This window comes from Nannospalax galili, unplaced genomic scaffold (genome assembly GCF_000622305.1).
Source record: "Nannospalax galili isolate Female #2095 unplaced genomic scaffold, S.galili_v1.0 scaffold390, whole genome shotgun sequence".
In the NCBI taxonomy this organism is placed as follows: Eukaryota; Metazoa; Chordata; class Mammalia; order Rodentia; family Spalacidae; genus Nannospalax; species Nannospalax galili.
The window spans coordinates 5,708,857-5,730,954 of NW_008330777.1; the positions used below are offsets into that span (position 1 = coordinate 5,708,857).

The following is a 22,098-nucleotide window of genomic DNA, read 5'->3' on the forward strand; positions in this document are numbered from 1 at the left end:
TATAGGAATTTTTATCTTAGCAGAACTACACAAATAATATTCATATAAGGATAGGGAAAAGATTATTAGGTAAGAATGAGCAACATCTCTGTAAAGTGAAATTGGAACAGAAATCTAAGAAAGTGAGACAGTAAACCATGAGTATATCTGAAAAGAGACTGTGGCACACTGACAGAATCACAGCACATAGAACATGCTTTCTTGAACTATGTTAGCAGGTATGAGGATAGCAACATGGCTAGTGCAGCTGAAGTTGACTGTGTTATAAAAGGAAAGGCAGATAAGTTCCTATGATAATTAAGGGGAGATAGTCATAGAGATTCTTACAAACCACCTTATAAACTTTGGAGATTATATAATCATGAGAATTTAGCAAAGATCTCAGTGTGACATGATCCGAGTTGCATATATAAAAAATGTGTATCTGACTTGGTTCACTGAGAACAGTTGAGGAAAAAATGTAGGTTTTTATCTCTGTGGTGATTTAAGAGGAGTCCTGAGAATTTCTCGCATTCCAGAATACCTGTGAAGATAACTTTCATAATATGACTCTGTGACTTTGGCTTCAGGAAAGAGTAGGTATAAAGCAGTTACTAACTGATATGGGTAACGATGTAGGAGCCTTGGAGAGAGGCTGTAAAAGATCAGAAACATAGGTTTAACTTAAAATGGTTTACATTCCATCAGATATCCCAGTGGGATTTTCAAATATTTAGTTGAATTCATGAGTCTAAATTTTACCAATATGATGTAAAATTTTTGATACCTGTTTAATTGTGAAGAGTGAGGATTATCCCTTTAGTCTTAGTCACTAAAATGTTCTAGGATCATCAAGAAAGTGAATGTAGGCAGGAAAGATTGCAAAGTCCATATAAGAGCCATCCAACAACCAGGCCAATCAATCCCTTGATGTAACCAACTCCAATGCGATTCATTCCCACTATGCTTCACTGCAAGTATGTCCACGATCACAACTGGATCTTGTTAATACCAGGGAGTGTTTTGTTCCTGCAGTGTTCAAAGCACCAAAACTATGACATGGACATACTAAAATTTATTTTTCCATCTCATATTCTGTACTGTTCCTACCTACTTTCTTTATAAAAAAGCTATTTTAAAAGCTTCCTAAAGTCGCTGAGTCCAATTCTTTTCTTCTGTTTAGTTATTTATCCTTTTTTTGGTCTTTTTGAGACAGTGTCTCCCTGTAGCCCAAGCTGTCCTGGAACTCACTATGTAGACCAGGCTGGCCTTAAACTCACAGAGATCTGCCTGCCTCTGTTTTCAGAGTGCTGCGATTAAAGGCATGCACCACCATCCCTGGCCCTATTTATCCTTTTAACTTGATTTCATACAAATTATTCCATTAAAATGATCTCTTCTACATCATAATTTATCTTCTTTCTGCTAAATACAAAGGTCACCATTCTTTTGGCTCTCTCCAGATCGTATACTGATAGTGTTTGCAGCCCCACTCAACCTTGACATTTAGGATTCCATGCTTTCTTGGTATTTTTTTCCATGCACTCTTCCCCATTTTGCCATTTTTAAGACATGTTTTCCTCTGACCTTTCGCTTTCTTCTTATCTTTACTTAAACTTTTTTAATCCTTGGAGTCTTGTACTAAACTTTCTTCTCATCTCTCTCTGTATACATGTTTGTGAAGAATGATTTCACCTTTGATAAGCTCTTCTACATGTTCAGATCAATTATTTCACCATTACATTCCAAACTATTCATTCTTCCTCACTCAATTCAGGTTAATAAGTCTATAAATTCATCATTTCTTCTTCAAAAAGATTCTCCACTAATTTGTTGGTTGTCACTGCAAAGGATTTCTTCTTTCACTCATTTGTCAAAGCTGACAAACTATCATACTTAAGTATACTTAACTTTTGTTTAAAAACAGGATCTGCCTGTAGCCTCAGCTGGCCTGGAACTTGCTGTGTAGAGCAGGTCATCCTTGATTTGTGAGATCTGTGTGCCTCTGCCTCTCCAGTGCTGGGATTAAAGGCATACACCACTACTTCTGGCCCATTCTTAACTTCTTAATAAGTTTCATGCTCCTTCTAAATAAAAATCTGTTCTTGTGTAATCACTGTGACCCACTCCTCTCTGTTTACACTGCCAAAATCTTTATAACATTTAATTTCTCCTAAAACATTGTCCTCAATTGCTCTTTATTTCTTAGTTTAAAATTATTAATGTATAAGTGCATGTATTCATGGGCACAGTATGTTACTTCCATAAAAATTACAATGTATTCTGATGTTTACTTTTCTATCTTGTTACCAGTATTTTGTGCTTGGAGCCTTTTGATCTGCTCTCTTGTTATTTATACAATTCACAGTAGATCATAGTGAGTTCTGGTCCCTCCACTGGGCTGTAGGACGGTGGGATTTATTATTTCTATCTAAAGTCCTTGGGACCTGTTTTCCAATCTTCCTATATATCCCCTACCTTTGCTAGTTTCTAATAATTACTATTACACATTCCTTTAATTTTTTTTTTATCTTATGAGTGTATTGCTTGCACATTGGTAGGTGTACCTGTGTCATGCAATGCCCACAGAGGTCAGAAGAGGATTTTGAATACCCTGGAACTGGAGTTATGGATGGTTGTTAGCCACTATGTGGATGCTGGGAATTAAATCTGGGTCCTCTGCAAGAGTAGTCAGCGCTCTTAACCACTGAGCCATCTTTCCAGCCCCATTTCTATTTAACATTTTTAGCATCTACATATGGCAGAAAATATAAGGAAATGGAATTTTCACACCTTTTTAATTTATAAAAAAATCACCGTTATAAATTTATCATCATTTTCTCTGATTTATTCCTCAATTAAAACTAAGGGTAAACTTATAAAGGAAAGGTCAGTAAAGTGACTCTCCTGTCTGAAGACTTCAATGACTCCTTATTGTCCTCAGTACTGAGCACATATTCCTCCCATGAACTTTTTGATATACTCACCCCACTTTAACCATTTAGCCTTCTATCTTACCACTGTCTCCCATCCAGTTTAATTAATATTCCATCCACATACCATATTTTTAGTTTTAATCTGTGTGGATGCAGTTTCTGCTTCCTAAAGTACCGTATGACATCCCCTCACTTGGAAAATTTTAGCTCATTCTACAATTATAAAGCAGTGCTCTATTTGCTTTAATTCCTTCTTGATTTCTCTAGCAACTCTATACTTCCATCACTTGAATTTTGTGATCTTCTTGGGCTATCATCTGACCCTGCATGTACATGATATTGGAATTGCTTTTTTTTAACCATACTGTCTACCCCACAGTATTTTAAGATTTTGAAGTTATGAACAAATAGATACTTAACACACAGTTTATACTCAAATATACAGTGAATTGAAATAAATATGATAAGAAAAATAAAAAGATGATAGCCACATGCAAAAGTTAAGTTGGATCACAATGCAGATTAATATTACTTTATCTTACATAAACCATTACTGTTTTTAATAATAAAATTAAAAATGAGTTTGGGAGATTTTTATATTTCCAGTGCATTTACATCTAGAAAAGTATATAACCTGGTCTAAACAACACCCTCAGGAAATTGGGTTTTAAAAATTATGCAGTGTGTGTACCCAAATTGCAAGAACTATCGAGTAACTGTAAAATTCAAACAGAGCGTACAAAATTACAATTGTGCAATTCCTAGTCATTGATGGGGAAATTAATAGAGCTGAAGAATTTTCAGAAAAGTGTATACACCAAGCCAAGGATGAACTGGAAAGGATTTATCACATGATGTAAGTGAAGAGAGCTCTTAGTATTAAGTAAAAAGAATTAAAACAATGGCCGGGTGTGGTGGCGCATGACTTTAATCCCAGCACTTGGGAGGCAAAGGCAGGCAGATCTCCTTGAGTTCAAGGCCAGCCTGGTCTACATAGTGAGTTCCAGGAAAGCTTGGGCTGCAGGGAAACCCTCAAAAAGACCAAAAAGAAAGAAAGAAAGAAAGAAAGAAAGAAAGAAAGAAAGAAAGAAAGAAAGAAAGAAAGAAAGAAAGAAAGAAAGAAAGAAAACAACTGAACAACTGAAAACAAACCAAGTTCTATATGCAGCACACTTACTCCTCAAGGTGGAGAACAAATGAAAGGAGTCACGTCATCTGTGGCATTCTTGCTGTAATTCTGAGTGAAGCAATGAAACAGGCTTAAACCTCAATTACATTCCAAAGCAGAATAAAACTTTTTCATGTTTTCTTAATGCATGTTACAAAAAAATATATTCTGAAGTATGTTTCAAGTAGTCTGTTTTGGTCCACATTACTCCTTGTTAGATTTTATCCACATTACCCTTATGAAACACCAAAAATTCTATAATATCAAAAGCTTTTTAACAAACAATATTTTTAAAACCAAATCTATAAGGAGAAATGCTTTTGTATATTATTCTGCTTAACTGTGCATCACAACACCTAACTTTTCTGATCAATCTGATCTACAGAACTCCACCTACAGACTAGCTCCCAGTTTAGGATGAATGATGGTGCCAGTCCAAGGGCTGGCCAACACCTGCATGCCATGCCAGCAGCTCAGGGGCTCAGGTTGGGGCTGTGATGGCTCATACTGCTGGAGCAATGGAAATCCACACCCAGAGTTCTGCAGTAGCTGCTTGCTACAATTCAGGTGCCTAGTTCTTCACCTTCCCAAATGCTCTTGGCTTTTTGAAATGTGGTTCCTGTACCCAATCTGCCCTCTGTGGAAATTGACTAACAGTTTGCTCACCAAGGATGTGCTTATTTCTTACAGTTACCAAGTATGTTTTTACATTTTAATTTTGTTAATTTTTTAAATGACAAAGCAGTATACAATCCTTTCTTAGTACTGAGAGGGGATTGGTTCTAGGATCTCTAGTGATACCCAAATCTGTAGGTGCTCAAGTCCCTTCTATGAAGCAGCATACTAATTGCATGTAGCCTACTCACATTTTCTCCTTTACTTTAAAAAGTGGATTATCTGTAGTACATAATATAATGTAAATGCTGTGTAAATACTTGTTATAGTGTATTAGAGAATGTTAACAAGAGAAAAGGCTGTGCATGAATAAATGAGTTTGGTTTAGTTTTGTTATGAAAGAGGAACAAATTTCCTTTAAAACGAGCTAACCTCCACTTAGACAATTTTTATAGGAATTAGAGCACAGGTAAAGGCAAGTTGAAGGAGACAAGTTTATTCTTCTGATATAGTTGAATGCCATGAACAGCACTGTATAAAGCAGTAGGTGACGTTATATCAGTGGAGCAGTCACTTACAACACTTGTGTAGAATACTACTCATAAAGCAAGCCAGTAGACATCCTAGATTTCACTTCCAGTAGATTTTGTCATGTATTGTGAAGTAATAGAGTCAGGGGGTAGCCTAAATGGGACTCTGTAGCCAAACTTTTTTCCTATGTAAATTTAGATGATAAGCACTGAAAAAAAAAAGTTTCATGGTGTTTAACTCTTCCTCAGGAGTGAGTTGTTGAAGATTATATAAGGCACAGGAAAATAAAATGAAAAACCTACAAAATCTTTGCCCTTTGCTAGGGTTTTAATAAAGCTAAATCAGAGAGAAATGAGTTCTGCGCACTCCTCATTAAATCCCATCATACTAAAGAAAGGTAAACAGTGATAAAAGTTCATTTGTTGACCATTTGTTGCATAACTTAAATGTCTTATTACTTTATTTATATACCTTGAATTCCTTTTTGTACCTCAAGCCTGAAGTCACATACACAGTAATGTCATCATAATAAATGTCTTCTGAAGTCAGATAAACAGAAAAGACAAAGATGTTCCTAAATTAGAACAAGTTTCTCTTACTTCTTAAAAATAATCTTAATGGCTGGGGATGGGGATATTGCTCAGCAGTTAAGCACTTGCCATCAAACATAAGGACCAGAGTTCAGATTCCCAGAATCCATATAAATGCCAGATGGGCATGATTTGAATGAGATTCCCCAAGTCAGGGATCTCTAGGTTTGATTGAGAGACCCTGCTTCATTGAATAAGGTGGAAAAACATTTGAGGATGAGTCCCAGGACTGTTGTTGGCCCTCCACACTCATGTGCATGCATATGCACATACATGTGTACCCACACACAAGCAAACATGCATACACACACACCACACACACATGAAAACTGTTAAAAAAAATCTTAAAAATTTGAGAACATTTTTTTCTTTGTCCAAAATACTTTTAAAGTACTTAGGAGAGAAGTAAGACTGTCAATGATGAACACAAACTCTAGCATAGAAACAACATTTCTGTTTAAAAAGAAAATATTGTGGAGTTAGAATACTGTTCTCAAATTTAGAATTACAAATTCTCAAGTTGATACAGCTCATTGGTAGAACAGAAATGTGTCACATTTTCTTTTTTTTTTTTTTTAAATTCTTGTTTTCTCTCTTTTGGTAATGGAGATTGAATGTAAGGTATCAAGCATGGTAGGCAAGTATTTTACCAATGAGCTACATCCCTAATTATTTATTTACTTGCCAAAGTTTGAGTGTAAATTAATTTTTTGAGAATTATAACTTTAAAAACACCCTTCAGATTAAATTCATAATTCTGTATTATTTACTGCAGTAACTATATTTCAGTAAGTCTAAAAACATATAAAATAACACAGCAACTCTGATGACCTTTTGTTACTCAGATCAATGCAACACTTACATTTAATGAAGAATCTAACTTACCGGTGGATCAGCCCCCTTAGAACCAGTCAGCCCTCCTGTTAGAGACTCGATATCCTGAAAAGGGGAGAGGTGTCGATTGTAAAATGCTACTCAACAGCACAGACATTCCCCCCTGTCCCACAGTGTGATGTTGTTATTTGTTGTAAAGTTAAGGTATTTTTCATTTTATTTTGTGACAATATTGAATACTATAACGCTAAAACATAGTCTATGTGCAAAGATAGACTCTGTAATCTTTTTCTCTCTTTGCAGTCTTAAAATGAAAAATAAATGTTAAAAGTAATTTTTGTGGAAATATGCAAAGAAAATGGCTCTAGACAGGAAAAAAGATGATTCATCATAAATAGTTAAAGGGAATACAGAACAGAAAAATTCTGCAATTTCTATATTATTTTCAAGAACATTATTTTCATGGTAATGCTTTATCTACAAAATGCTTAAATTATTTATGCTCCACTGTGTGTATATGTGTATATAATTAGGAGATAAAGGTAGATATGCATTCTTTTATCAAGACCAATTATTAACTTAAATCAGTAGACACAGATAATAATATATAAGTAATGATTAAATTTGTCAAAGTTATGAAAGGAGAAATGGATGATGCTATGATACATTGTGATGTTTATAGAAATGACATTAACTTTGCCATATCAATTCTAGGACTTTGATGTAATGGATACCAATCATATCACCTTTTCACAGTTACAGATTTTAAAATAAAATCTCACAAAATATTAGTGTTGGTAACTAATTTACCTCCTAAACCATCTCTTGCTCTCATAAGTGAGATAACAAAGCATGCGCGTGTGTGCACGCACACACACACACACACACACACACCTGTCTGTTCAAAGGCTTTTCCATAGAAATTCACAATCTCCACTGAGGATTAACCCCTTTGCTAAGTACTCTTCTGACTCTGATCACTTCTTATCTTTCGGCACGTGAAGAGGTAGATATGAGAAACAGGAAAACAGAGGTGCAGTAAGAAAGCAGCAAGGAACTATGCCTGAATCAAGGTCGAAATGAAGAATAAATAATAATAAGAATAAATGCTCGTGGTGAGAGAAACTGTCAATACTTTGATATCATCATCGAGATGTCAGTAATTCATTTGGGACTTTATCCTGGCATTTCAAAAACTGAGGGGGTCTTCACAACCCAGCACAGGACTAAGATTGGTGTGTGATGGAAAGAGTAAAAGCAGGAGAAAAAGCTGAGGAGTTTATGAGGAGGTACTCAACTGATGAGTAGCTTCTTCATGCTTATTCTACCTAAGGTTGTAAATATCAAGGCAACCACAAGGAACACTTGCCACAGAAATGCTTAAACTTTCCTCTCAGTAATAAATGTATTATATTCACAGACATATTGCATAAATATAAATCTGTGCTTTGTTTCTTTTACTATCCACGCATTCGGGAGGAAAGCAGTATATCAGATTAAAATTCCAGAGTACAATCCATTATAGCAGGGAAATCACAGTGGCGGGTATTTGAAGGAGCTGATCACAGCACATCCACAGTCAAGAGCAGAGACAAATGGATGCAGGCACACTGCTTGCTTGCTTTCATAGCTTGATTGATTTGGGGTCTTCCCACATCCATTGCAATCAGGAAAATCCCCCACAGACATGCTCACAGGGCAACACAATGTAGACAATCCCTCACTGATCTCTCATCCCAGGTGAGTCTAGGTTGTGCCAAAGTAATAATTAAAGCTAATCATAACAATGTTTCCCCCATCCAGCATGTTTTTGGAAAACATCTGGTTTATTTTCTCATTCTAGCTTTAAAACAGGCCTTCAAAACTAATACAAATGTAGGAACCCCCCAAAGAATAAAGCAGTATGGAGTCTGATAAAGTCTCAGTACTTGACTCTATCAGTTGAGACCTATTTTAAACTAGATGTTCTCTCTGCCTGCAACTCATTTTAAGATAGCATTGTGACTGTCAAACACTAAAACTTCATAATTTATATATCTGCATTGTTTAGGCTTATTTGAAAAAAACCCGTTACTCGCCATCCTTTTGAAATCTTTATTCCACTACCACGTGTACTCTAAATATATAATTGTCTAAGTTGTTTTTCAGAAATGTTATTTAATCATTTTTTATTGGATCACCTATGTAAATTACACAGCTGCATAAAAAGTAAAGCAGGAAATATATTGATAAAATATCAAACAAATGAATGTTATTGACTTTAATGATAAAAATATAGTTTTATGAAGCTTCAGAATTTCATAGAATGAAATGATGACATTAAGTAGTAAAATGAATTTAAAAATTAACTAAAATAACATATATAGTCAAACTTTTATGCATGTGAAAGAAAGATTATTATCATCTTTAAAATGGAAGTCTAATTTAAAATGAAAGAAAACTGTAAGTATATTTTGAGATAATACAAGTCTTTCTTCATAGGCATCTACTTTATGTTAACAATAGAATTTCTGAAAGAGCTATGAAAGAAATAATGGAGAAATTAATTTCAATAACAAGTATTTTAGAAATTTATCTAATGTATTCCATCATAATTTTAGATCTGTCAGCTAGATTTGTTACTATCACAGATAAGTTGCAACAAGCTTCAGGCTGATTTTTAATTTTAAGCTCTTTGTGGTAATTACCTAGAGAAAAATAAGTAAAATAATTTAAAATATGAATAAGAATGCTATTTAGTTGTTAATGTGGTGAACATGACATACATTTCAAATCTCTGAAAAGTGTGGTAATGTGAACTGCTGACCCTTTTTTACATGCACTTGTAGCACACTTTTGAGCTCTTGCCCTATTTTGAGTTCATGCTGGAAAGAGTGCCCTACTTGAGCAGAAGCCCAAATTAAACATGACTTGCAATTTGATACAAAGATTTTCCCCCAGTGGATATAAGAAACATAATACATAAATACATTTGTGTAATAAAATTAGTGGGTAAAATAAATTAATCATTTGGGGAACCCCAAGGGTGGAAAGGAATGTCCGAATATTTGACATTGCAATACAACTTTGTCATCTACAAAGTTGACTCTGACATAATCAAGGGGCCTGGAGTGATGGCTCAGTGGTTAAGAGCACTGATTGCTCTTTCAGAGGACCTGGGATACAATTCGCAGCACCCACATGGCAGCTAACCACTGTCCATAACTTCAGTTCCAGGGCAACCCAAACCCCCCTTTTACTTCCATGGGTAATGCATGACATGGGTGTGCTTACAAACATGCAGGCAATACACTCATATTCATAAAATAAAAATAATATAATATTTGAAAAGAATAGCATACTCCAGTTACAACAAAAAGAAAATGTCATAATGTTGAAATAAAGTCTGCAAATTTAAGTTGAGCTGCATTCATAGCTCTCCCCAGCCTCACCTCGTCTGTTTCCTGACACAGCAGCTGCCTCTCCTTTTGCTTGCAATTGCTCATACATAAGAACTTGAAGACAGTCTTTCCTGTGCTTATTGGAATTTGTTTATAAATAAATATCACATCTTTGACACAAATATTTTTATTCTATTGAAGTATTGAAGTTTATTAAATAAACACACACACAAAATCAAATGATTAAAGTGATTTCTTAGGAAGTTCTAGATTTACTGTTGCAATATTGTTACGTAAAGCATGATTGAAATCTCTGATTTTTATGAGATTATAGAATTCACTTGGATCTATTGTACACCTCATACAGACCACTACTTACATCTAATAGTTGATGAAATACATAGTATCTACTGAACATCTACTATGTTCTAGGCTCTTTTCAAATTCTTGACATCCATTAACCATATACTTATCTTTTAAATTGGGTTTTGCTTTCCCTCCCATAAGAGATAAGGTAGAATAGGATATATCTACTAAAAGCAGAGTACAAAACAAGTTTGTATGACTTCTGACCAGTGATCCCTGGGAGCAGCTTCTTCCCGGTATGCTCGTGATCATGAGTGTGTCACTACTGGCCATATTAACAAGACTAAGCATTAAGCTAGCCTAAGTTAGGTACAAGGTACTTTGAGTTTTCCAGAACATCACAAGGTAAGCAGTGTTAGGAAGACCTTCCAAGTTTTCTTCCTATTTTACCTCCTGGAACTCCAGAAGCATGGAACTGTCCACCTCAAACTTTTCCTTGTAGCTTCCATCAGCAAATAAAAAGCCCTTTAGAGACAGTAAGGGATTGGCTCCTCCCTTACACCGCAGCCCAAGCCTTTTGTTGTCTTTCACCCAGTGCATCATCCAGTTTATTGTTGTCCTGTCAGGTAGGAGACCAGGATCAGGACTGAACAGGATAGCAAGTGCCCTGTGGTGCCAAATTAAAAGAGGCACTCATTTAGAAATGCCTTCATAAATGATTCTGAAAGGAAGTGCCTCCTTAACTTCTGTGCACATGCTTTACCCTCCTGTTAGCTGTTTAAACATGAGAGAAATTGTCTGCATAGGTAACAACCCAAGACTCACTGTCTCCCCCACTTCAAACTACAGAAGAGTGGGAAGACTATTCCAGAGAGTGAGGCAATTTGTGCCAAAGTTCGAAGTGGAGACTTACAGACAACATGAAGCAGGATACCATCTCCATGCATGTTTAAAATAAACTCCGCTTTGCACTGGGAATTATCGTATACCCTTCCTATGAACCCCTTGCTCAAAGAACTGTTGTGCTTTTCCCTTGAGACAATAGCTCATGAATAACAAACCTATAGGAATCAGTCATGTAATTTTCGATTTAAGTCAATGGGTTCACATATGAGTCCCGCCTCTGCATACATGAAGAAAGGAATACAGCCATTTGAAGTTTTTCTCAGATTTATTATTTTTGTTTGTAGAGAACAGGATTAGCCAATTAAGGGAATATAAACAATTTAAAAAATAGTGTTATCAATGGTAATGCAAAGGAAGATAATAAAATTAGAATAATCAGTTAAATTTCAAATCACCTATGCCCAATTGGGTAGCTGATGATTACCCCCAAGATAGAAGTGCCACTACTGCACCAATGTCGCATGCTGTATTGACCGTTGATGTGGTTATTTGGTCTTGAAGCTGGTGCTGGACCATAGATTTACGTTTTCCCTTTTCACAGCACTCTCCAAAGCTAGAAGACCTAGACTTCAGGGGAAGTGGTTTCAGTTCAGTTGCAGCTCTATTGCTTCATATCCTGTGTCAAAGTATGTTCTGTCTTCAGCAGCAAGATCTTAACCTTCAAGTTCTGGGAGATCATAAAGGGTGGTGGCAATAGCCTGAGTAATTTGGAGAGTCTCTTGGACTACCCTGGCCAACAAGTCAAAGGAAAGTATCTCCTCTCTGGCACCGTTTCTTGTTATGTAGCCTTTAGCTGTACACATGGACTCATGTACAATGTATGTGTAATTTACAATTAGATTGTTGGACTAATATGATTCCCTCTGTTTTTTTAAACTAACTAGGCATTATTTATCTCTCTTCTCTCTCTCACTGTCTAACCCTTCTACCATGGTTTCCCCATTTAAAGTGTCCCCATTTTCCCCATTTCTCCCTTGATAAGTCTCCTATGGACCTATCTCTGTTGGGCTCCTTCTTTCTCTGTATCCCCAAGGTCCCTTGTTTAATAGTCCCTCCACCCAACACATTTAAATAACCCCATTTTAAACCATTTCTCCCTTAGTAACACCTGTCTCCTACTGTCCTTCTCTCTCAGGTCCTTTCTTTCTCTTTAGGTCCATTTCCTTTTCATTACTCTGGTTCCTGCATTTATTTCTGAATACATACTCACTTAAAAGGATTTGGTGCTAGGATCTACATATGAGGGATAACATACATTGTTTGTTTTTCTGAGTTTGTGTTATTTCACTTAGTGTAACAGTTTCTACGTCCATCCATTTACCTACAAATTTCATGATTTCATCTTTCTTTACCGCTGAGTAGAACCCCATTTTATAAAAGTACCACATTTGCATTTTCTACTCGGCAGTTGAGGGACACTTAGGTTGCTTCCATCTCTTAGCTATTGTAAAAAAAGCAACAAACATGGATGTGTAAGTGTCTCTGCAATAGGATGAGTCCTTTGGGTATATGCCAAGGAGTTTATACCATGTCAAATGGTAGGTTCATCTTTAGTTTTTTTAAGAATTCTCCACACTGCTTTCCATAGGCATTGCACAAGTTTGCAATCCTACCAGCAGTGGTTGAGTGTTTCTGTTTCCCCATAGCCTCTCCAACATTTGATATCATTTGTTCTCTTGATCCTAGCCAATCAGACTAGGGTAAGATGATCTTAAAGTGGTTTTAATTTGCATTTCTCTAATTACTAACAATGTTGAACACCTTTTAAGATGTTTCTGAGCCATCTTTATTTCTTCTTTTGAGAACTCTGTTCAGATCCTTAGCCCATTTTTTAATTGGGTTACTTGCTTTCTTGATTCTTTGTTTTTTTTAGTTCTTTATATATTCTGTACATTAAAGCTCTGTCATATGTGTCCCTGGTGAAGGTTTTTTCCCACTCTGTAGGTTTTCTCTTCATGTTCTTTGTTACTTCTTTTGATGTACAGAAACTTCATAGTTTAATGAGGTCCCACTTGTTGATTCTTACTTAGTTCCTGAACAATTGGTGTCTGGTTTAGAAGATCATTTCCTACACCTATATCTTGTAGGTGATATCCAATGTTTGCTTCTAAGAGTTTCGGAGTTTCAGGCTTCAGACTGAGGTCTTTGATCCATTTGGAGATGACTTTTGTGCAAGGTGAAAGGTAGGGGTTTAGTTTCATTCTTCTACAGTTAAAGATTCAGTTTGGCCAGCACCATTTGCTGAAGATGCTGTCTTTCCTCCAGTGAATATTCTTGGCCCATTTATCAAATATCAGGTGGCTGAAATTGCATATACTCATATTCAAGTCTTCAATTTTGCTCCATGGATCTACAGGTCTATTTTTGTGCCAGGAGGAAACTGAAGTGTGATACTGTAAAAATAACATAATACACATGGCTGGAGTGGTCATAGTTCTTATAGAAAACCCCAGGACTGCCACATTGCTAGACTAATGTGATTTCTGACTACATGGAAAATATGTACCTTTATATTTACAGGAAAATATGCCAGTCATCACTCATCAAAGAAGCTCATTTTGCACCAGTTGGAGACTATTACCAACTACCACAACTGAACACAAAAGAACATTGTCTATGAATTTCCCAGGCCTAAGCGACACATCTACAATGCAACCTCTACACCTAAGGACCATGGAACATAGAATAAGGGTAAAGAAGAGGACATTAACAAATCTCTCAGTTCTCAATAATTAAGCTGCTTCATGCAGCAGAGGGCCAGGAACACAAAATGTCACAAATGGCCAAAGCATAGAGATCAAGAGTCTGCTGAATGTTGATCCTTGGACAGGACTTATTTATTAAACTTCACCCACCCAAGGCTCAGGGACCATCTCATAAGAGAGGGTGCAAAGATTGTAAGAACTGGGAGGAAGTGCAGGATCATATGGAAACAAAGTCTCAAAAGGTCCTGGGACCCTGATCATATGATTGTTTGGCAATGGTGTCAGCACATACAAGCCCCATGCAAACTCAGGCAGACAGTAACCCAGCACGGAACTGGGAAAATGAACAGCAGACCCCAATTTTATCTGAAGGAATGTTGGCAACTGATTACTGCTAGATGAAGAAGAGCTGAACTTTCTAAAACAAGGGACTCTAGACCTCAGTGGATGGACTTGCCTTGGGGAACGTCTGAGGACACTGACTTGACACAGTGGATCTTAACAAGGATGACAAAGTATCTGGGCTCCAGTGGGTGGGGGTGTGGCTATGGGAGAGCCCTTGTGGCAACAGGGGTATAAAGATGATTAAGATTAATCAAATGTTCTGTGTGAAATACACAAAAAACCAATAAAAACAAACAAGCAAAAATAAAATCACCTATGCCACATATCTCAGGTCATCTGCACACATGCTAGTGGTTTTTTTTTTTTTCTTTGCTTTCTTTTTATTTCACTTTATTAATCTTGGAAAATATGCAATAGTATGTAAATGATATGAATGTTCGACCTTTTATTGGTTTATGGAAAAATGTCAGAAAGTAGATAAGAACACCCTAAAATTTACTTAATGCAGATGTTAATGTGTTTCTTTTTAGTCTTTGCTTTGTCTAAAATTGTCATTAGTTGACCAGCTTAATTTTCTAAAAATGGTCATCGGGGAATAAAAAATGAGAGCAATTCAGTGGGGACCGAGAAGTGAATGCACTACTGTCAGAGGTAGATTTAAATCATTACTACTGTCAGAGGTAGATTTAAATCATTACTACTGTCAGAGGTAGATTTAAATCATTACTACTGTCAGAGGTAGATTTAAATCATTACTACTGTCAGAGGTAGATTTAAATCATTACTACTGTCAGAGGTAGATTTAAATCATTACTACTGTCAGAGGTAGATTTAAATCATTACTACTGTCAGAGGTAGATTTAAATCATTACTACTGTCAGAGGTAGATTTAAATCATTACTACTGTCAGAGGTAGATTTAAATCATTACTACTGTCAGAGGTAGATTTAAATCATTACTACTGTCAGAGGTAGATTTAAATCATTACTACTGTCAGAGGTAGATTTAAATCATTACTACTGTCAGAGGTAGATTTAAATCATTACTACTGTCAGAGGTAGATTTAAATCATTACTACTGTCAGAGGTAGATTTAAATCATTACTACTGTCAGAGGTAGATTTAAATCATTACTACTGTCAGAGGTAGATTTAAATCATTACTACTGTCAGAGGTAGATTTAAATCATTACTACTGTCAGAGGTAGATTTAAATCATTACTACTGTCAGAGGTAGATTTAAATCATTACTACTGTCAGAGGTAGATTTAAATCATTACTACTGTCAGAGGTAGATTTAAATCATTACTACTGTCAGAGGTAGATTTAAATCATTACTACTGTCAGAGGTAGATTTAAATCATTACTACTGTCAGAGGTAGATTTAAATCATTACTACTGTCAGAGGTAGATTTAAATCATTACTACTGTCAGAGGTAGATTTAAATCATTACTACTGTCAGAGGTAGATTTAAATCATTACTACTGTCAGAGGTAGATTTAAATCATTACTACTGTCAGAGGTAGATTTAAATCATTACTACTGTCAGAGGTAGATTTAAATCATTACTACTGTCAGAGGTAGATTTAAATCATTACTACTGTCAGAGGTAGATTTAAATCATTACTACTGTCAGAGGTAGATTTAAATCATTACTACTGTCAGAGGTAGATTTAAATCATTACTACTGTCAGAGGTAGATTTAAATCATTACTACTGTCAGAGGTAGATTTAAATCATTACTACTGTCAGAGGTAGATTTAAATCATTACTACTGTCAGAGGTAGATTTAAATCATTACTACTGTCAGAGGTAGATTTAAATCATTACTACTGTCAGAGGTAGATTTAAATCATTACTACTGTCAGAGGTAGATTTAAATCATTACTACTGTCAGAGGTAGATTTAAATCATTACTACTGTCAGAGGTAGATTTAAATCATTACTACTGTCAGAGGTAGATTTAAATCATTACTACTGTCAGAGGTAGATTTAAATCATTACTACTGTCAGAGGTAGATTTAAATCATTACTACTGTCAGAGGTAGATTTAAATCATTACTACTGTCAGAGGTAGATTTAAATCATTACTACTGTCAGAGGTAGATTTAAATCATTACTACTGTCAGAGGTAGATTTAAATCATTACTACTGTCAGAGGTAGATTTAAATCATTACTACTGTCAGAGGTAGATTTAAATCATTACTACTGTCAGAGGTAGATTTAAATCATTACTACTGTCAGAGGTAGATTTAAATCATTACTACTGTCAGAGGTAGATTTAAATCATTACTACTGTCAGAGGTAGATTTAAATCATTACTACTGTCAGAGGTAGATTTAAATCATTACTACTGTCAGAGGTAGATTTAAATCATTACTACTGTCAGAGGTAGATTTAAATCATTACTACTGTCAGAGGTAGATTTAAATCATTACTACTGTCAGAGGTAGATTTAAATCATTACTACTGTCAGAGGTAGATTTAAATCATTACTACTGTCAGAGGTAGATTTAAATCATTACTACTGTCAGAGGTAGATTTAAATCATTACTACTGTCAGAGGTAGATTTAAATCATTACTACTGTCAGAGGTAGATTTAAATCATTACTACTGTCAGAGGTAGATTTAAATCATTACTACTGTCAGAGGTAGATTTAAATCATTACTACTGTCAGAGGTAGATTTAAATCATTACTACTGTCAGAGGTAGATTTAAATCATTACTACTGTCAGAGGTAGATTTAAATCATTACTACTGTCAGAGGTAGATTTAAATCATTACTACTGTCAGAGGTAGATTTAAATCATTACTACTGTCAGAGGTAGATTTAAATCATTACTACTGTCAGAGGTAGATTTAAATCATTACTACTGTCAGAGGTAGATTTAAATCATTACTACTGTCAGAGGTAGATTTAAATCATTACTACTGTCAGAGGTAGATTTAAATCATTACTACTGTCAGAGGTAGATTTAAATCATTACTACTGTCAGAGGTAGATTTAAATCATTACTACTGTCAGAGGTAGATTTAAATCATTACTACTGTCAGAGGTAGATTTAAATCATTACTACTGTCAGAGGTAGATTTAAATCATTACTACTGTCAGAGGTAGATTTAAATCATTACTACTGTCAGAGGTAGATTTAAATCATTACTACTGTCAGAGGTAGATTTAAATCATTACTACTGTCAGAGGTAGATTTAAATCATTACTACTGTCAGAGGTAGATTTAAATCATTACTACTGTCAGAGGTAGATTTAAATCATTACTACTGTCAGAGGTAGATTTAAATCATTACTACTGTCAGAGGTAGATTTAAATCATTACTACTGTCAGAGGTAGATTTAAATCATTACTACTGTCAGAGGTAGATTTAAATCATTACTACTGTCAGAGGTAGATTTAAATCATTACTACTGTCAGAGGTAGATTTAAATCATTACTACTGTCAGAGGTAGATTTAAATCATTACTACTGTCAGAGGTAGATTTAAATCATTACTACTGTCAGAGGTAGATTTAAATCATTACTACTGTCAGAGGTAGATTTAAATCATTACTACTGTCAGAGGTAGATTTAAATCATTACTACTGTCAGAGGTAGATTTAAATCATTACTACTGTCAGAGGTAGATTTAAATCATTACTACTGTCAGAGGTAGATTTAAATCATTACTACTGTCAGAGGTAGATTTAAATCATTACTACTGTCAGAGGTAGATTTAAATCATTACTACTGTCAGAGGTAGATTTAAATCATTACTACTGTCAGAGGTAGATTTAAATCATTACTACTGTCAGAGGTAGATTTAAATCATTACTACTGTCAGAGGTAGATTTAAATCATTACTACTGTCAGAGGTAGATTTAAATCATTACTACTGTCAGAGGTAGATTTAAATCATTACTACTGTCAGAGGTAGATTTAAATCATTACTACTGTCAGAGGTAGATTTAAATCATTACTACTGTCAGAGGTAGATTTAAATCATTACTACTGTCAGAGGTAGATTTAAATCATTACTACTGTCAGAGGTAGATTTAAATCATTACTACTGTCAGAGGTAGATTTAAATCATTACTACTGTCAGAGGTAGATTTAAATCATTACTACTGTCAGAGGTAGATTTAAATCATTACTACTGTCAGAGGTAGATTTAAATCATTACTACTGTCAGAGGTAGATTTAAATCATTACTACTGTCAGAGGTAGATTTAAATCATTACTACTGTCAGAGGTAGATTTAAATCATTACTACTGTCAGAGGTAGATTTAAATCATTACTACTGTCAGAGGTAGATTTAAATCATTACTACTGTCAGAGGTAGATTTAAATCATTACTACTGTCAGAGGTAGATTTAAATCATTACTACTGTCAGAGGTAGATTTAAATCATTACTACTGTCAGAGGTAGATTTAAATCATTACTACTGTCAGAGGTAGATTTAAATCATTACTACTGTCAGAGGTAGATTTAAATCATTACTACTGTCAGAGGTAGATTTAAATCATTACTACTGTCAGAGGTAGATTTAAATCATTACTACTGTCAGAGGTAGATTTAAATCATTACTACTGTCAGAGGTAGATTTAAATCATTACTACTGTCAGAGGTAGATTTAAATCATTACTACTGTCAGAGGTAGATTTAAATCATTACTACTGTCAGAGGTAGATTTAAATCATTACTACTGTCAGAGGTAGATTTAAATCATTACTACTGTCAGAGGTAGATTTAAATCATTACTACTGTCAGAGGTAGATTTAAATCATTACTACTGTCAGAGGTAGATTTAAATCATTACTACTGTCAGAGGTAGATTTAAATCATTACTACTGTCAGAGGTAGATTTAAATCATTACTACTGTCAGAGGTAGATTTAAATCATTACTACTGTCAGAGGTAGATTTAAATCATTACTACTGTCAGAGGTAGATTTAAATCATTACTACTGTCAGAGGTAGATTTAAATCATTACTACTGTCAGAGGTAGATTTAAATCATTACTACTGTCAGAGGTAGATTTAAATCATTACTACTGTCAGAGGTAGATTTAAATCATTACTACTGTCAGAGGTAGATTTAAATCATTACTACTGTCAGAGGTAGATTTAAATCATTACTACTGTCAGAGGTAGATTTAAATCATTACTACTGTCAGAGGTAGATTTAAATCATTACTACTGTCAGAGGTAGATTTAAATCATTACTACTGTCAGAGGTAGATTTAAATCATTACTACTGTCAGAGGTAGATTTAAATCATTACTACTGTCAGAGGTAGATTTAAATCATTACTACTGTCAGAGGTAGATTTAAATCATTACTACTGTCAGAGGTAGATTTAAATCATTACTACTGTCAGAGGTAGATTTAAATCATTACTACTGTCAGAGGTAGATTTAAATCATTACTACTGTCAGAGGTAGATTTAAATCATTACTACTGTCAGAGGTAGATTTAAATCATTACTACTGTCAGAGGTAGATTTAAATCATTACTACTGTCAGAGGTAGATTTAAATCATTACTACTGTCAGAGGTAGATTTAAATCATTACTACTGTCAGAGGTAGATTTAAATCATTACTACTGTCAGAGGTAGATTTAAATCATTACTACTGTCAGAGGTAGATTTAAATCATTACTACTGTCAGAGGTAGATTTAAATCATTACTACTGTCAGAGGTAGATTTAAATCATTACTACTGTCAGAGGTAGATTTAAATCATTACTACTGTCAGAGGTAGATTTAAATCATTACTACTGTCAGAGGTAGATTTAAATCATTACTACTGTCAGAGGTAGATTTAAATCATTACTACTGTCAGAGGTAGATTTAAATCATTACTACTGTCAGAGGTAGATTTAAATCATTACTACTGTCAGAGGTAGATTTAAATCATTACTACTGTCAGAGGTAGATTTAAATCATTACTACTGTCAGAGGTAGATTTAAATCATTACTACTGTCAGAGGTAGATTTAAATCATTACTACTGTCAGAGGTAGATTTAAATCATTACTACTGTCAGAGGTAGATTTAAATCATTACTACTGTCAGAGGTAGATTTAAATCATTACTACTGTCAGAGGTAGATTTAAATCATTACTACTGTCAGAGGTAGATTTAAATCATTACTACTGTCAGAGGTAGATTTAAATCATTACTACTGTCAGAGGTAGATTTAAATCATTACTACTGTCAGAGGTAGATTTAAATCATTACTACTGTCAGAGGTAGATTTAAATCATTACTACTGTCAGAGGTAGATTTAAATCATTACTACTGTCAGAGGTAGATTTAAATCATTACTACTGTCAGAGGTAGATTTAAATCATTACTACTGTCAGAGGTAGATTTAAATCATTACTACTGTCAGAGGTAGATTTAAATCATTACTACTGTCAGAGGTAGATTTAAATCATTACTACTGTCAGAGGTAGATTTAAATCATTACTACTGTCAGAGGTAGATTTAAATCATTACTACTGTCAGAGGTAGATTTAAATCATTACTACTGTCAGAGGTAGATTTAAATCATTACTACTGTCAGAGGTAGATTTAAATCATTACTACTGTCAGAGGTAGATTTAAATCATTACTACTGTCAGAGGTAGATTTAAATCATTACTACTGTCAGAGGTAGATTTAAATCATTACTACTGTCAGAGGTAGATTTAAATCATTACTACTGTCAGAGGTAGATTTAAATCATTACTACTGTCAGAGGTAGATTTAAATCATTACTACTGTCAGAGGTAGATTTAAATCATTACTACTGTCAGAGGTAGATTTAAATCATTACTACTGTCAGAGGTAGATTTAAATCATTACTACTGTCAGAGGTAGATTTAAATCATTACTACTGTCAGAGGTAGATTTAAATCATTACTACTGTCAGAGGTAGATTTAAATCATTACTACTGTCAGAGGTAGATTTAAATCATTACTACTGTCAGAGGTAGATTTAAATCATTACTACTGTCAGAGGTAGATCGCTAGTGGTTTTTAAAGTGAGCATCAAGTTTTACTTACTGAGAAATCACTTCATGCAATATAAAAATACTTAAAAAATGGTAATAGTTGTCAATGTTGAGCATTTAATATTTTCAGATTTATGAATATGGTAAGCTAAATTATTTTTACTCTGATTTATATACTGTAGTCCCAATTCCCACTACTTCAAAATGTAACCATAATTAAGATAAAATTTTAGCTGACGTGATTTAAGAGCCAATTAAAGTGATTTAAGCTGATATAACTGGTGTCCTTATAAGAAGAGGAAGACATACAAGGGATGTTAGTCACTGAAGGAAGTTCACATGAGGACACAAGATTATCTACAAGCCAAGGAGATCTCAGGGGAAACCAAATCATATTAAAAGTATAGCCTCCAGAACTCTGTGAAAAAAAAAAATGTTCCTAGAGCTGGGTGTGGTGGTCCACGCCTTTATTCCCAGAATTTAAGAGACAATGGCAGGCAGATCTCTGAGTTTAAGGCCAGTCTGCTCTATATAGAGACTCCCAGGCTAACTGGGCTACATGGAGACCCTGTCTCAAAAAAAAAAAGAAGAAAAAAAAAAAAAATCCTGGTCTTTATACCATGCAGAGTAGTCTGTTTTATTTTGTAATGGTAATACCAGTAAACTAATGTAAGCATATTTATAATTTGGGACTACATTAGGGATTCATTGGAAAAGTTACCATATTTCAATGTAGAATCTATTTGAGTTCATTAATGAATCTAAAATAGAAAGAAAACACTTTGTATTGAAGGATTATACTTGTAAT

General features: G+C 34.6%; 1 protein-coding gene across 15 annotated transcripts in view; it reads right to left on the reverse strand.

Annotated features, from left to right (window-relative positions):
- The window catches only part of Ppfia2 (PTPRF interacting protein alpha 2), a 580,223-nt gene that overhangs the window by 478,005 nt on the left and 80,120 nt on the right, over positions 1-22,098 (reverse strand). For all 15 annotated transcript variants that reach the window (XM_008852254.1, XM_029555664.1, XM_008852263.2 and 12 more), the window contains exon 3: positions 6,705-6,758. In XM_008852254.1, the coding sequence (XP_008850476.1) occupies positions 6,705-6,758 (54 nt within the window). The remainder of the gene's footprint in view (positions 1-6,704; positions 6,759-22,098) is intronic.